Source organism: Triticum dicoccoides, chromosome 7A, assembly GCF_002162155.2.
Source record: "Triticum dicoccoides isolate Atlit2015 ecotype Zavitan chromosome 7A, WEW_v2.0, whole genome shotgun sequence".
Classification (NCBI taxonomy): Eukaryota; Viridiplantae; Streptophyta; class Magnoliopsida; order Poales; family Poaceae; genus Triticum; species Triticum dicoccoides.
The window spans coordinates 225,340,416-225,357,575 of NC_041392.1; the positions used below are offsets into that span (position 1 = coordinate 225,340,416).

At 42.6% G+C, this 17,160-nt stretch overlaps 1 protein-coding gene across 2 annotated transcripts; it reads left to right on the forward strand.

Annotated features, from left to right (window-relative positions):
* The first annotated feature begins 2,043 nt into the window (after positions 1–2,043).
* On the forward strand, positions 2,044–13,974 carry LOC119332596 (peroxisome biogenesis protein 5-like). Of its 2 annotated transcripts, XM_037605765.1 has the most exons (15): positions 2,045–2,295; positions 3,030–3,155; positions 3,229–3,382; positions 3,470–3,663; positions 3,873–4,163; positions 4,993–5,112; positions 5,921–6,091; positions 6,767–6,936; positions 7,189–7,432; positions 9,952–10,036; positions 10,433–10,542; positions 10,769–10,993; positions 11,703–11,768; positions 13,367–13,461; positions 13,556–13,974. In XM_037605765.1, the coding sequence occupies exons 1-15, from the start codon at positions 2,179–2,181 to the stop codon at positions 13,632–13,634; spliced, it is 2,247 nt and encodes a 748-aa protein (XP_037461662.1). In that variant the 5' UTR covers positions 2,045–2,178; the 3' UTR covers positions 13,635–13,974. The 2 variants fall into 2 exon arrangements, with proteins under 2 accessions (XP_037461663.1, XP_037461662.1); XM_037605766.1 differs by lacking the exon at positions 5,921–6,091 and having other exon boundaries at positions 2,044–2,295.
* The last annotated feature ends 3,186 nt before the right edge of the window (positions 13,975–17,160 follow it).

Consider the following 17,160-nt stretch of genomic DNA (forward strand, 5'->3'; position numbering starts at 1 on the left):
CTCTTCCGTTTTGAGAGAAAAAGCGACCGATTCGACCGGTTTTGTTCGGTTCATTTGCATAGCAGTTTGATTAGCTTATAAAACCGTGGAGGCCTTCTGTTCCGGTCTTTCTCGGTCCGACCTGTGTTTCGGTCTTTTCTGATCCGACCCGCGGTCCGGTCAGTTTTTTTAAACCATGAGTAAAAGTACTATATTGAGAAGCCATGTTTCATGGTGAATTTGAGTTAGGCTTTAGGGTATCTCCAAATCGAACCCTTGAATCGTCCGCAAGCGTCCACATCGAGCTGTCTAGATACATTTTGTCATCCAACGCTGCCCCGTATCTGTCCACGGACCGGTCCGGATGTTCAAAATTCCTCAAACTAGAAGCAAACAAAAGAGGCTTTTGCGGAAGTCTGGACATTCATCTGACCAATCAAAGGGTTAGCTTGGCGTTTGGCGGAAAGTTGCTACCGGCTGCGAGCATGTTTGACGGAAGCCACTAATCATACTGTGATTAGCACTAACTTTGGCGGAAGGTTGCTACCGGCAGCGAGCATGTTTGGCGGAAGCCACGAATCACATGGTGTTAGCACTAATTTTGGCGGAAGGTTGCTAAACTATTTTATTTTTCGTAAGTTAAGTTAACAGAAACGGATATTTGAGGTATAGGTTGGATGGCCGGCTTTCGTATCCATGTGCGGACACTAGCCCAGACCGGTCCACGAATAAATACATGTCCATTTTATGGATTCGCGTTCGAACGCCGTTCGAGCTATATATTTTAGCACGGTAGAAATAGTGAATTCCATCTTTTACCCTTTGGTTTCATGTTTGTGATAAAGTAACCCATTTTAGCAAAAAAATCCACATTTTTTTACCTAATTTAAGCAAACTTGTGGCACAATTTACCCCATTCACTTTCCCCGTTTCACATTGCCACGTAGTATGCGGTTAGGCCTCCCTCCCTTTTTTTTCCTGATTTGCTCTTGCCATCCCGTTCTCTTCCTTCACGGCGGTGCCGGCGCCATCGGCTTATACAACTAGGTCATCCTTTTCCACCATGGCCCGTTGCTCCATCGACAACCTCTCGCCAGTCCGGTTCGAGCCGTTTCGCGCGGACCTCTAACATTGATGGTTCAACCCATAGTTTAAAAATCCGGATCGGTGGTCGAACCGGTGACGCCGCTGGTTCAGATTTTTTTCCAGTCGGACCGCCGATTCACCGGTTCATTTACTGGTTTTTAAGCCATAAATTATGTAAAAAAGTCAAATACATTAAATTTCCATTATTTGATAGCTATAAGTTGGATGGCCGGGTTGGTACTGGGCCACATTGGTGAGCTTCCTTGCGATCGAGGATTGAAGCCCCGTGGACACAATTATTTCTTCTCTCTTATCAGTGATGCTATTGTGTGCTTCCTGCTTAACAGGGTTTGTTTTTTCTTCCGGTTTGAGTAAAAAATGGCCGGTTCGACCTGTTTGTTTTTTCATATGCAAAACAGTCTGATTAGTTTATAAAACCGCTGATGCTTTGGGTTCCGGTCTTTTTCGGTCCGACCGGTGGTCCAGTTTGGTTTTTTAAACTATGGTTCAACCTCGCGTGGTGAAGGCGGTGAAGAAGAATTTTGCACAAAGAAATTCCTAAGCACTTCGCTGAAAAGTGCACAATTTTGCAAGAGCAAAATTGGAGAATTCCAGCATTTTCACACCGCAATGCGAAAGAAAAATAGGAAGACCCTTTTGGACTATAAAATAGGAAGACTTCAAAGTCTTCAACCAACTTGAAATTTGATTATTTTAAGAGAAAAAAAGTTTCCTGTTTTCACACTGGAACGCGAAAGAAAATTTCTTTGGACTAAAATAGGAAAGACTTTCAAGTCTTCAACCAACCTGAAATTTAGAATGGATTTTTTTAAAGGAAAAAAATAGTTCCCTGTTTTTCTCGTGTGTGAACGAAAAAAAAAAGTTCCCAACCACCCATACGTACTCTACACAGAAAAAAAATCTCTCACGTGTCCTGGCCTTATCGGGTCCACAACAGCTTACTCCTCCCCAGGCCCGCCAAGCCACCGCGCCGCAGCACGACTCCTCCCCCTCCCCCCCCTCCCCATCCCCTCGGGCTGAACGCCTCTCGCCGCCGGCGATCGGAGCAGCGCCAGCGCCCCCTTCCGGCGCCGGCAAGGGCCTTCTGCGGACATGGGGACGCGCCACCTCATCACCGGCCAGAACAACTGCGCCCCGGACGGGGCATCCTCCTCCAACCCATTCGGCGCCCTCGCCAACACCCTCCTCGGCCAGTCCAGCAAAGCGGAGGTAAACCCTAAGTCCGTCGCCCCGTCTGTCAAGACTCTCGAGCTTAAGGGCTCGCCATCTGCATCTGCGGTGGCCTGGATCAATCGGCGCCCTCTAGGTTTTTTGTGCTCATATGCTACTTCTGTTGCGCGAAGCTAGTGCTGCATCCCGTGCGGTCTTGATGCGCTGAAGAATATATTGTTGATTCGTGGGTTGTGCTGTCCCATGTCTCTGATTGTTTGATGTATTGGTTTAGTCTGTGACTAGACGGGCCAGAGCTATTACTGGTTCAAGGTTCCGTATCTGTTCCCTTTTACCTTACTCTGGAACCATGCTCTAAAGTGCTGGGCGAGATACTTGAGTCAGTGCTTTATAAATTGTAAGCTACCAAGTTCGCTATATTATCGGCAGGCTTCTCTATTTATATGCTGTTATCTTGCTAAAAAAGAGTAAAGGGTTAAAAGAGCTTATCGTGCTAGGATTCTAACCTTTAGCACACTCATTTCACCAAATTAAGTTCAATTACTCTGTTAATTAACTTATCTGAGAATCTCTGATTGGCCTTATTCTGAACATATCAGTCATGAGGTATATGTGAAGACATATTTTTTTTTGTCTCCTACCAGTTTCCATGTTCCTTTATAAGGATTTGTGTGGACTAAATTGGAAATATGGGATGCTTAACATCGAAATGCATTGAAAAATTGTAGCTGAAGTCCAAGAAAATATTGGCTATAACATTTTCTTTTGTGCAGTCACTAAAGGGACTTCCTGGAGCCTCAGTTAATGTTCCAACTACGTCTGATTATAGCACAGCTCCACTGTCTACTGTCCCTGGCTCTGAGAATGAGTTCAAGCAAGATCAACGACCATTTGCACGGGTAATGGTGATTCTCCAAAACTGTCTTTCTGTGTCCCGTTTGGCCACTCCTAACTGTTGTTGAACACTTGCAGGGTGCCGACTTCATGCGTGGGGGTCCTGCTAATGATTGGGTTGAATCTTTTCGCCCTCCGGGGCATTCTACATTTGGAGGGCCAGAAACAAACTTTGCAGAGTTTGAGCAAATTTATAACAATGCAGGCCCTACCTTCGGACCGGCCTTGGATGGTAGATTTCTGTGTCTTAGAATTTCTGTGTACTGTGAATGCTTGTCTATTTACCTCGCATTGCAATGACTCCTAATTTCTGTTCCAGGTCCGCCACAAAGGGTCTTATCTGGTGTTCTGCATTCTTTTCTTTCAAGTGGCCGAGCTGGTGTGCCATTTCAACCTGTCCCAGTACCAGCTCTTGGTTTGTCCGAAGCCGACAAACAATGTATACGTGATCGCAGCTGCATAATGGCACACCATATTTTGGCCGATCAACCTGAAGAATATATACAAGCACAGGTTAAGTTTTCTAACATTTGTGACTGGAATTGCCATTGACCATACAACTTTGCTCACAACACTTATTTATGTCCTTTTTCCATTAGCTTAGCTCAGTAGTTTCCTGTTGACTTGCTTGACGTTCTAAGTTCCATGTGCTGCTTATGTTTCGTTGATGAATGTTTACTAGAAGAACATTCATGAATGTAACACTTTTATCCGTATATCAGGTGAATACACTGCTGCATTCTCTTGATATTGACAATAGTCATCGAATGAAAAATCCCCTGCATGGGCCGTACCCAGAGATGGAGGAGTACTGGAATCAGTCCCAAAGTGCTTTGAGATCTGGCCCAATGCACAATGCTGCAAATAATTGGATTAGTGAGTTCGGCAAGCAAAACAATAACCCTGAGGGTTGGATCACTGAGTTTGGCAAGCAGAATAATAACCCTGAGGGTTGGGCGCACTCTTTTGAGCAGCAATATGGTCCCAATGGATGGGCCTCTGAGTTTGAACAGGTCAGAGCCTTCTAAAAGCCTGTTTGACATTTTCACAACCATCAATTGCGAAGCATGTTTTTTCATTGTTTATACTTACCATATGAGCAGACAACACATCCTAGAGCCAAGTTCAGCCATGCTGAAGATACTGTTTAGCTTCTAGGCCAGTATAACTATGTTGCAATTGGTACCGTTTTATCTGGATAATCTGATTGCCCAATAAATGATGATATCTGGCTATCTGTGTATCCAAATGCAATTCTGGATTTTATTTGTATCTGCACCATGCGCTGCAGTATTCTTGAGTTTGTTCTGTTTCTACTGGAATTTTCTCGTAAACATTAGAAAATTATGTTTTCCATTTTCATGAGTAATACCAATATCCAACAGGAAACACAATCCAATAAGAAAGTTTGTTTGAGAAGGATATGTGTGTTTGGTTTAGTATGCCATTACCCAGTTGTAATCTGATAGTTTCCCTACCCTATCCATTGAGCGAGATATTATGGTATCTATGAGTAACTGTATGCTGTATTTAGAAATATAGCTTAAGATATTCTTTGTATATGTATGTGTGTGTATTTTAGACAGTCTTATGTAAACATAGAATTCTTACTTTTACTAAATGTAGTTATTCTAGAACATGAGGTGATAAAGGATCACATCCTTTCAATATCTCTCTTAAATATTAACTAGTTTTAGTTGGCTTATAAAGTAAAAAAAAATAAAGCCTTGTAATTTGTATGGAAATCTGCATACTCGTCATAATTTAGTTTCCTTCTGCACGAGCATGTTCATTTGTGGGATACATGGCTTAAATTATGCTATGTACTTTATGTTGTCTCAGCATCAGTCTCAGATGGCCATGGGTCAGATGGGAGGAGCGAACATGGCGAATCTCGCAGCTATGCAGCAATCCCGTATGCTTGCAGAAACATTATCAAGTAACAATGACCCAAAGTTCCAGGTATTTATGATGGCCTGGTTGTACATGTAACTCTATTTTGCTTGCACATTGTTTTTACCCACTACAGTGAAAATTTGCTTGAACAACAATTCATCATAATTTACTTTTCTTCATAAGGAAATATCCTACTCATGTTATCTCTGTGATTGATGTGATTGCATTTGCATCTTGATATGTTAGGCTAAACCTTAATGTTCTAGATTAGGTCTAACAGGCCTAAAGTATCTCAATGAATCCTCCAAAAGTCAGATCAAACCTCCTAAATAGGATCTTGCTTTCCAAACTGATAGAGAAGAACCTCTATTGGATATGCAGAAATGAACTACATATTGTGGATGAGTGCTGTATTGTTTCTTCTTATTGGCGTACGACACACTATTGATATATCGTGTTATACCACACACGTGTCCAATGTTTCTGTTTATGTCAAAAACACTATTTTTCAGTGGCAGTTGGGGTGATATGAAATCCTATTTATTTATTATATATGTTCTGCCAGATATTCTACGGATACCGCCTATTACACTTCATGGTTCAAACACTAATTTTGTGGATGTTGGATCATGAGGACTCTTTCTTAAGCCTGTATCTTTCACCAGTAATAATATTGTTTATTTACATTAAGTTAATCAACTGTATTGCTTGCAACCTTATATTATACTCCGTAAAGGAATATAAGAGCGTTTAGATCACTAAATGATCTAAACGCTCTTTTATTTCTTTACGGAGGGAGTACTATATATAGGATCATCATTATGATCGTCCTGTCTTAAGCACCTGATGACACTTTCTTTTTCCTTTTTGGAAGAATTCTAAATTCTTCCAGTTTGTTTCAAAGATGAGCCGTGGTGAACTTATTATAGAAGATAACCAAGTAAAACAAGGTTCAGCATCCCAATCCAATGGCTGGGCTGATGAATTTCAAACACAGCATAATGCTAATGCAAATTCTTGGGCAGATCAGTTTGTGCATGAAGAGGTAATACCAGAGAGCTGGATGCATTTAAATGATTGTATGGTGTGCTAAACGGGGTTTAGTTTTCACCTGAGAGCTGGATGTGTGTAAATTAATGCATTCCGTGGTCAAACGGGGTTCTAGTTTTTCCAGGCAATGTAAAAAATGGAACAGTGGTGTAATAATGGTATCATCATTTAGCAACACTAGATGATGCCCCAAGCGTTGCTACAGGAATCTTGTTAGATTATGCATAAATAGTTGCTTAAAAAACATATAAAACTAATGGAAAGCAAATGTAAGCTTAAAAAGGTGAAAAACATGAAGCATATAAAAAGAGAATAAAAAATGAATTCCAGTTAACAGAATATCATTTCTAACAAAAAATGTGAAGGATGAAATACGTCGGTATGCTGCAATCGCCCAAAACATATACTGTCAATATAAAATCCAATGAAAAATAACTTATAACTAACATGCACAAATTGATGATGTGGCAGCCCTGCATGCATAGAGTAATGCGAAAAACATGTAATTTATGACTTGCATGGCTGGACTTGCTCATGTGGCATGCTTGCATGTGTAGGAAAAATAGGTAGTGGGTTGTAGCTATTTAGGAATAGTACATTGATGTCCCTTCTTTTACACTTACATCTGCTGGGCACTGATAATTTTGCCTCACTAATACTTGCTCTACAGCTTTCACAAGGGGCCGATAATTGGGTTAGTGAGTTCTCTAGTGAACAGAATCAGAGTGGGCTCAAAGAGAAGTGGGTCGATGAGTTCTCCAAATTGAATATGGATGATTGGGCAGAGGAGTTCAGTGGAGGAGCTTTTGGTGAGAGCTCTGCTGATCCATGGGCAGATGAGTAAGTACAAGTCTCTTGTTTCTGTGTCTTTTTGCTAATAGTATTAAGGTTGAGCCAACCTCTGTTGCTTCTTTCTTGATATGTTATCTGACCAATTTCTGTGTCAGATTACTAAAAGAACCTAGAGCTTGGTTAATATTCATTGAGAAGTCATTTGTTTTTACCATTGGTTGGTTATGTTCTGTTTTACAGAAGCCCCTTACGCATAGCAATTGCAGCTTACCATTAACTACTATTGTACATTGTTTGTAGGTTTCAAAACCAACTGTCAGCTTCCAAAAGTTCTGGCGCTTCTCGAGGGGTTTATGTTTTTTCCGAGATGAACCCATATGTTGGTCACCCTAATCCAATGCAGGAAGGGCAGGAGCTCTTTCGGAAGGGCCTCTTAAGTGAAGCTGCTCTTGCTCTGGAGGCTGAAGTTTTAAAGAACCCTGATAATGCTGAAGGTTGGAGGTTGCTTGGAGTAACACATGCTGAAAATGATGATGACCAGCAGGTAATTGTGCCTCTCTCGTTAATTTTAGATGCTGTGATGTTCTGATGTTCATATGGCGAGTTAGGGATGAAAAATGGAGCGGAAACAGCCGGAATTGAGGGATGTCACATTTGTTTTCATATTTTTTTTAGTGGGAGCAGAAACAAATACAGATACCCTGGGCAGGAGGTATGGAGGGAATACGGCACATTCGCTGGAGCAAAAAGAACCCTTGAACTATCCAGGCGTGGCGCGTAGGCGTCAGAGATGTTTACCGGCGTAGAAGGGTGGAAAGTGGTGGTGAAAATTTTGAAATATCCGATATCCATATTCGAGAAAACCCTATATTGCAAGTCAACATTGGCATCCAAACTAAAATGAAAATGGATGTGGAAAATATCTGGATTCTTTTTACAAATACAAATGTTGTATGGGATTTTGAAACAAATGTGGATATGGAACTGGATATATCCGTATCCAAAAAAAAACATGTTAGCCAATTTAAGCAATTCTAGCCCTATATGCTAAGTACTCCCTCCGTTTCTTTTTAGTCTGCATATAAAATTTGTCTAAATTCAAACTTTGTAAAGTTTGACCAACTATATAAGAAAAATATCAATATTCACAATATGAAATCAATATCATTAGATGCATCATGAAATTAATTTTCATACTATAGAACTTTTGTATTGTAAATGTTGATAACTTGATATTTTTAAGATAAATTTGGTCAAACTTTACGTAGTTTGACTTCAAACGAATTTTATACGCAGAGTAAAAAGAAACGGAGGGAGTATCCAACATAAGAGCATCTCCAATAGGTGCCCTAAAATAGTGCAGGATCACTTTTTACATCACGAGGGGCCAAAAACGCTGATCCAATAGGTGCCATATATGTGCAAAAAGTTTTACACCAAATGTTGCAAATTTTGCAACACCAGGGGGACCACTCGGGACCACACAATTTTGGTGTTGTAAAAAAGCACTGGGAAGGAGGTTTTTGGTGTTGTAAAAAACACTTTTAGGTGTTGCAAACTTTGCTCGCCTTATTATAGGGCACCTATTGGAGATACTCTAAAAGCCTAAAAAGTCGTCGAATCTTACTTACTTTTTGTATGATCCAACTTAGAAACTATTATGCATTATAGTAGTATGTATTAGGTTTCACGCACCAACCAGTTGCTCCAAAAATCCAAACTGATGGAGAAGGTTGGGCATTCCACATATACCAACACCCCCACTCGTGAGCAGTCTTTATCAGTCTTGCTGCGTGCCTCAAACGTGGAAGGGAGCGAGCAGCAATTGTAGAAAACAATCGCACTAGCCAGGACTCGAACTCGAGACCTCTGTCTCTGATAGCATGCCATGCTTCATGCACCAACCAGTTTCTCCAAAAGTCGAACTGATGGAGAAGGTTGGGCATTCCCCATATACTTCAACAGTGTTTCTCCGTCTACTGGTCTCTCATTGATTTATTGTATGGTGCGAGTTGATTATCTTAGGTCATATAATTGTTGACTTATTTCTTAATATATGTCACTAAATTATAAGATATTTGTATCGGTTCTGAATTGAGAAAACACCCTATCCATATCCATATTCGAGTAACATCCGCACCGTACTCATATTCAACATTCATATTTGTTTTTGAAATATGAAAACGAAGTGGGAAGGGTACTATCCGATCCGTTTCCACCCCTATTGGCATAGGGCATCGACGTCAACCGAGGAGGGCAGTGGCCCCGCGACAGATGATGGTGGTGGAGGCGCTCTGGTTGCCATGGCACCGCAGCAAAGATGGATGGGTGGCAGCGTGTGGGCTCGGGATGATTGGATGGCGCCACGGCGGCGTGTTCGCCTGCTCTGTCCTTTGTCAATTAGGGACAGGGGATTAGGTTGAGGTTGTATTTGCATTCCGGTTGGCCCACACATTGCATGTGTGCTGTTCACTGTTGCCTGCTGGATTATTGGGCCACACACAGCCATGGTAATAACGGAAATTTCCGTATTTATGGAAACAGATATTTCGTTTTCGTGGCTGTTCCGCCGATAAATGTTGTACCGTTTTTGTTTCCCTTTCTGCCTAAGAAATTCCGTTGTGCAAGATTTCCATTTTCACATTTTTTTACCGTTTCCTTTTTTCTGTGGACCAGACACAAAGATTCCGCTCCGTTTTCATCCCTATACCAAGTATTATAATACTCCTTCCAGAATGGTTCGCATCATTAGTCACGAGAATTAGCATATTGCTTTGGCCTTTCAGACTAGATAAAACAATATTCCTTGAAAATGATCTAAACTCGGTCATGAACAAACATGATGCATCCAATACATCCATACTGGACTACCATAGTGACAATAATCCGTTCAACATATGCCAAACATGTACTCTAATGTAGTTTACCTCACAAGAATTAGATATTCATATATACAAAATAAATAAAAAATGTTAGTTCTAAGAATCTTGGGATCTATGGGATGGGCTCCATGCTTCTTTGCTAAAAGAGTCTGCTGTTATTAATTTATTTCCTTGCTTTCAGGCCATAGCTGCAATGCTGCGTGCCCAGGAGGCCAATCCTACCAACTTGGAAGTTCTTCTTGCTCTTGGTGTCAGTCACACAAACGGTGAGTGTTATTTATGCGAGCATTTCAGTGACCTGCTTAATCTGCTGGAGTTGCTCTTATAAGAAATGAAGTGGTAGAAGGTTGGATTGGAAGTTAACAGGTATCTGCATTGTGCAAGCTAGTTTCAATTGTAAAAACTAAGCCATCCTCCAGGTTTTTCAATTTTCATTTACAGTTGGAAAAACTTCCCAATGCTCCAAGCCTCCTCCTCCCCAGTGTGTAATAAACTAATAATGCTGCAATAGTTGTGCTCATAACATGTTCTAATATATTTTGAAATTCTGTTAAAGTAGGAAATTTGTCGAAATAGGCCGACTTTCGGTTTTTATACTTCAATATTTGTGTATACCATCATGACTCATGAGAGGATCTATTTATCTTATATGATTACTGCAGAGTTGGAACAGGGAGAAGCATTAAGATATCTTTCGAGATGGCTTCAGAATCATCCAAAGTATGGAGCTCTCGCCGCTCCCCACCAAACTGATTCACCATATGGTCCAGATGTAAGTGAGGGATATGTAATTCATAATGATGGTGTATCAAACGAACAATTTTAACTTGTTAAACCTTTCCATCTCCAGCTTCCAAATGGTATTCTGTATAACTGTCTCAGTTTATTGTACCTTTCTGTGAGATATTATTAACTGTAATCATGTGTCTGTACAATCTGTTCTCTGATCTTACTAAAAGTAATTAGTTTAGGATACTAAACAACCTACCTCTCACCAGGTTGTTAGATTGTTTAATGAAGCTGCTCAGATGTCGCCTGAGGATGCTGATGTCCACATAGTTCTGGGTGTCTTGTACAACTTATCAAGAGAATATGATAAAGCTATAGCTTCATTTAAGACGGCACTACAGCTGAAACCACAAGACTATTCTCTCTGGAACAAGCTCGGTGCGACCCAAGCAAACAGCATCCAGAGCGCTGATGCCGTACTGGCATACCAGCAGGTAATTATTTTTTGAACGTGCTTGGACTTCAACTTTGGTGAAAGCTTCGTTCTGTTTTTAAGTGTATTTATATGCTTGGTTCAAGAAGTATAGCACTTTGTCTTTATCACAGACTCTGGCTATTCCTTTTTAAGGAATGCTCTGGCAGTTGTATTTCCAGTGCAAACTGCAAAAGCTAGCAGTATAAATACACTTATTGTCTGACAAAAATAGGTTAAAAATAAAGCGTTTCTATACATGTTGGAGCTAAAAAAAACTGAAATGATCAACTAGTGGACTGATTGGCGTATGGAAAGTAATGTCGCATATCACAAACATTGGGATTGGGGCAGCTAAATCCCTCTCTGTGGAATGTGGATAAGTTTCTGTGTGATTGACACCAAGATTGTGTTTGCTGCTGCATGTACATCCCAAGTGCTTCTTGCATCACAGTATATCAGATGAGATATAATCAAATTATTTGTGATGCAGTGTAATCCCATTGATTTGGTGTCCAATCCTACAAATACATGTTTATTTGCATCCTTCACTTATTTTTTTTAGTATAAACTATAAAGTGGATGACTGATGAAAACCATCTTAGTGTGCATTTCAGAAAATACGGGTATACTAAAGAGTACCCCAGGTCGTTGGCTTATTACTTTGGATGTTGATTGTGGTATGCTAAAAAGTGCTTGGAAGTAACCCCAAATGTTGCTTGTTATTTCAGGCTCTAGATTTGAAGCCCAACTACGTCCGTGCGTGGGCTAATATGGGAATTAGCTATGCCAACCAGGTAATTCTTGTGTAGCACAATGATCACTCGATCATGTTGTTGACTGTATAATTGCATTTTTCGCAAATACCCTGTGATGCGAGATAAGAAACCTTATATTGAGTTATAACATAACTCCACTGGCCCACTAACATGCTTGTCATCATTACATAAGTGAGTTTATGTTCTTTCACTTTTAGTATTGAAATGGTTGTCTTGTTATCATGCTCTCTCAATACTATAAAAATTCTGGGCACTTTTTGTACAATGAATGTCGCCTAATGAATAATGTGATTAAGCGTCATTTACCGGCCTTGTCGTGCGGGGATGGCGGATCCGGTCTTTGACGGACCCTGATGTAGAGCCACAACCGGGAACCATGGTGGTTCGCGGCCTCGGGCGGCGCACCTCCGTTCCTTGTCGGCATGGTGCTCGACAGGATGTGGTGGTTGTGCTGCGTCTGGTGGCTCTGCTCTCGGTCGTCAATGGATCTGGCAGCTGGCGCTGGTGATTGGCCGTTGGTGGTCTCTGCGAGGTGCTGCGGCGGCGATGGCGACGTTGGCGGGTGGGTTCGTTGGTGGTGGTGGTGGTGCTTGGTGGACTTGCCGACGCGGATGCGGGTTGGGTGTGTTGGGAGCTTCGGTGAAGACCCTGTCTTGGCCTTGGGCATGTGACCGGTGATGGCGGCGGCTGCGGACGTCGTAGACCTTCTTGAAGGCACCGCTGCTGTGCTGCCACACCCCTACCGCATGGATCCGGCTTCAGGGAAAACCCTAGATCCTGTGTGATCGGACGTTGTCGACGCCTTGGCGTTCTTTCCCCTTTCGAGGGCTTCGTCTTTGGAGCCGAGCATCGGCAAGTGGGACCAGTGGAAGGTGTCGGTGTCGGCGTCGAGGCTTCTGTGGCAACGATAGCGGAGGCGTACGAAGTCAGAGGCATGGCAATGGTTGAGGTAGTCGGCTCTTCTCCGCCGTGTTCGTGGGATTACCTCGGGTTGCCTTATTGCGGTGAAGTCGGAGCTGCGGTGGCGGGGCCGTGTGGCGACGATGGCAGGCAGCAGATGGTCTGTTCGGTTCGGTGGTCTTTCAGGGTGCCAACCTTGCATTGTTCTCCTTCAGAGCTTTCCATCAGAGTCGGAGCTGTCCTGCCCTTGATGCAGGTGGCTGAGTTTGACATAGGTCTTTTTGTGTTCCACATGGCCTCTATGGTGAGGGTTCGGTTGATGTTCATCTTCGGCGAAGTCGGGGTCGCTTGCTCGGAGATTAGGAAGGGCAATGACGCCTGTTGGGGAGAAGTGATGACGAGGATGCCAGAGTGTATCTTGATGAGGCCTTCTTTGTTGAGGCGTGTGTGGGGTAGCATGTGTGCCGCTCGGCGGTTTGTGATGATTTTAGCCTGGTTTTCCATTAATTAACTGGGCAACTCTCTTCTGCTTATTTAATGGATGGGGCAAATCTTTTGCCTCCGTTTTGAATTTTTTTTACTAACGATGAACACTGAAATCTATCTTTATCCAATGGTGTGACAACTCAGCACAGGAATTCATTGTGATAATAGATAACAGTTTTTCACATATAACCCCTGTTGCATGGTTGTTTTCTAAGCTGCTCTCTATGCAGGGTCTGTACGAGGATTCCATTCGGTACTATGTAAGGGCGGTTTCCATGAATCCAAAAGCAGACAATGCCTGGCAGTACTTGAGAATTTCACTTGGGTATGTCCGATTTGCTTCCTTTTATCTACATGTGAACATGAATTTTTTTTATGATGATTTTACCTTACTAATACCTTTTCCCCTTTCCAACCAGTAATGCTTCACGCAGTGATATGATTGCTGCATGTGATTCCCGCAACCTTGATGTCCTTCAGAAAGAGTTTCCCCTCTGAGTCCAAACATTCTAGACATTAGGAGGTCTCCACCATGAAAGGGTAGAAGGAAACTAGCAAAATGGGATGGTTTCCGTGGCTGCATATTCTGGAATGAGAAGGAGAAACAAGCACAAATTGGCGGTCATTGTGTTACTGTATTTTTCTGTTTACTGTAAGCTAATTGATCTCTGTTTGCTGAGATGTCGAATGTATAGAAAGCCAGATTATCAGCCAATTTGTAGATGTAAAATCCCATGGTGGAAACAGTGGTTCCAACCGAGGGATAGAACATGTAATTCTGTATACAAGGAGGTACAAATGAATAAAAAGGCGGTCGTTGAATGGAACATGTTTTTCAGTTCTTGTGCCGCACAATAAGATAATGGTTATTGCAGTTTCCGTGTATTTCCTCCGTCCCAAAATTCTTGTCTTAGATTTGTCGAGGGAGTACTTCAGTGCTGTGCTGAGCAAACCAGTGTGAAACCAGTGTCCAATCTAAGGAAGGTACGTACTGTCTGTATATGATTTTTTTTCAGAGCACTGCTATGGAGACGACACTCTGCGGACGATAAGCCTACCAAGCCGTCCATGCATGGCACTGAACGGCTACCCACCGCAGGATGAGGCATCGTGCATATCAATAGTTTAGTGCTAGTTATGTACTCCTGAGCATAAGCGTACGTGCACCCAGGAGCTCCATATTTTTTAGTATCTCTTCTTGCTTTATTGAACGCTTAGGGCATCTTCAGCAGGTGATGCAAAATACTCCCCCCGTTCATTTTTGTAAGTCGTTTCAGACAATTCAAAATAGGCTGTTTTGCACATTGTTTGAAATGTCTTCAAGGTCTTATAAAAGTAAACAGAAAGAGTAGAGCAATTTGATGTAAAAACAGTTTTATGCATCACCGTGGCCAAATAACCAAGCTCAAACAGGTGATGCAAATGTATATTTTCATGGTCCCATTTTAGGTCGGACCAAAATAACACCCTAGTTGCAAATTTATATCATGTGCGGCCGTGCCTAAACACAGAAAATGACCCCGAGCGCGGCCAGCCGCAGCAGGAAACTTTGGGTGTGTTTGGTTACCTGCATCCTTATTTGGAGGTTGCATGAAAAAACGGACTAGGTTGCATCGTTTTTTGGAGGTTGCATGAAAAAACGGGTCAGGTTGGGTAGAGCCTGGTTGAGGAGATACAGTCCAAAATATGATGTTTGCATGTTGACTGGTTACCTGCTTATAGATTGCCTGCACCATGGAAGCATTTTCTACCCAGTGTTTGGTTGCATACATGCCTCGTGATTAGCAGTTAACAACTACACTGAACAGAGAGGTTAAAGTAGAATGTTCTCTGGTGGCTCCTCCTCCATCGGCTCATTGCCACTGTCACTGCCAACGCGAGGGGCTGTCACACACGTCCATGGCGCCCCTGCGTGCTACCACCATAGCCATCCTTGCCACCCTCCTCTTCTTTGCCCTCCTGGCCATGCTGCCCGGAGCCGCCGCACCAATGGGGTTCACGTCCCTACAGTCCGACAGCGGCGAGGCGTTCGCCTGCGTTCCTAGTCGACGCCATGCCGAGAGACTGCCTGGCGTGCCTCGCCACGGTTGCCAAGAAGCTCACCGGCTGCGGCACGAGCAGACGCGTCGGCGTTTGGAGGAGCGAGGGCTGCTTGTCTACGATTAGTGAAACAGAAAACACACAACACCAAAGTCGTCTCAAACAGCAAGGTGAAACTACTCCTAAAAGAAAACTTCAAACGGTTGACCGTGACAAATTCGTCCAAAAAAGCTTCAAATATGAACACGAAATTTAACATATAGAGTGAACGAAACTACGACCCGATCGCCTGAATGGAATCAGAACATCAAGATGCATATTTTTTGTGTACAACTTATGACGAATCGTAGCATGGTTGTGTAGAAGGGATGAAAGAGGTTAAAAAGGTGCTTAGAAGAAAATACTTGCTAACCAGGTACATACATGTCTCGCCAGAGCCACCCACGTGGGCTTGAGGGCTTGGCTCCTTGGAAACGAACGACTTGAGCGTTTCCAGCTATATAGGCCCAAAGGTGCTTTTAAAACCGTGCTATGCAGGCATAACGATGTTTTCATGTAACCAAAAAGCCTAACACCAAACAGATGCTACATACAATGGGTATGGTTGAGTTTTTGTGGGCAACCAAACACACCCTTTAGTACGCACAACCGCACCTGCCTTTGCATCTCGCGTGTCACGCATGATTTCGGCCGTCGCCACCTCCATCTTCTTCCTCCCGGTCTCGGCCCTGTCACAGTTCCCTTACCTATCCCACTGCACCAGACGGCCGCGGGGGCAGGGCCGGTCCTGAGACTTCTGGGGCCCGGGGCGAGACTAGAATCAGGGGCCCCTCAATATAAACATTAAAATAATACTTAATATATGTATACGTGAAATATTATCAATAAACAATATAGGAAAGTGCATCCCAAATCAAATTATTCCTATTTTACCTTCAAATTTTCCTCTAGCATTCCTGGATGCAATTATGTTTAGTATGGTATCAATATAAATCTCATTCAATATTTTTAAAGTACCAAACTATTTAAGCTCCCATGGAGTATATATCTATTTAAAAGATGTTCATGCTTCTTACTGACAATAACTATCACATAAGGCAGCATACCTCAGCCATCATTCGCACATCTAGTGCTTCCTTATACATGTCATTTTTGATAAAAGAAATTGTTCTTGAAGCATTAGAACCATCTTCTAAGCTCTAGAGATGACAAGGAAAATGAGCTGAATATCATAAACTATATGAGAAAACCGTCGAACAAAACATTCAGTATATTACTAGATGTCGTCTCCAGATCTAAAAGGCATTATTTTCTATCAAATTTGATCCTGGAGATATATGTTGAAACTTTCTAAAAGGAAGGAACCGTCTGAATGCTTTTGAGAAAAGTGATTTTGCAGAATCACTACGAAACCATAAAATTAATCAGCAAGTTAATTGAACAGACAAGTCTTGTACAGAATTAGATGTAACTTAGTGTTAATCCTGCTTCAGTAGACATCAACCCCTACTTATAATTTCTCTAAATCGAACAGTAACATCACGACCCTAATTTTTGAATGCCAAACTTAAATCCTGTTGATGATGACTATTCCTTTCCATCGAGAGCAAGGGGAGAAATACCAAAATCCATACAATCCCACAAGATTCAATCAAAAAAGAGGGAAGCGATCCTTACCAGGGCCTGAAGACGAGCCTAGCTATGTGCTCCTCCTCCCTGGCCGCCGTCGTAGCATCGGCCGCGAGATCCTTGCCGCGATTGGGTTCTGAAGTTTGGCGTCGGCGGCGGGCGATGGCCATCCACGAAGGAAAAAAATTGACACGAGGGCGTTGTGCGCTACCTAGGGCGTCGGCAGCATTGGGCCAGGCCCAGTATCTCAGCGAGAGAGATAGGACAACGTACGTACGAGGCGATCTTCATCTAAAAAAACATACGAGGTGATCTGCCTGCTGCTGCGTACGGTACTACGGTATGCCTGATCAGA

Excerpts from the sequence above, each read along its gene's own strand:
- LOC119332596 (XM_037605765.1), top strand. The coding sequence starts at position 2,179 with ATGGGGACGCGCCACCTCATCACCGGCCAGAACAACTGCGCCCCGGAC. Across the intron at positions 3,383-3,469 it reads CTTCGGACCGGCCTTGGATG|GTCCGCCACAAAGGGTCTTA; the intron begins GTAGATTTCTGT and ends TTTCTGTTCCAG. Across the intron at positions 6,092-6,766 it reads ATCAGTTTGTGCATGAAGAG|CTTTCACAAGGGGCCGATAA; the intron begins GTAATACCAGAG and ends CTTGCTCTACAG.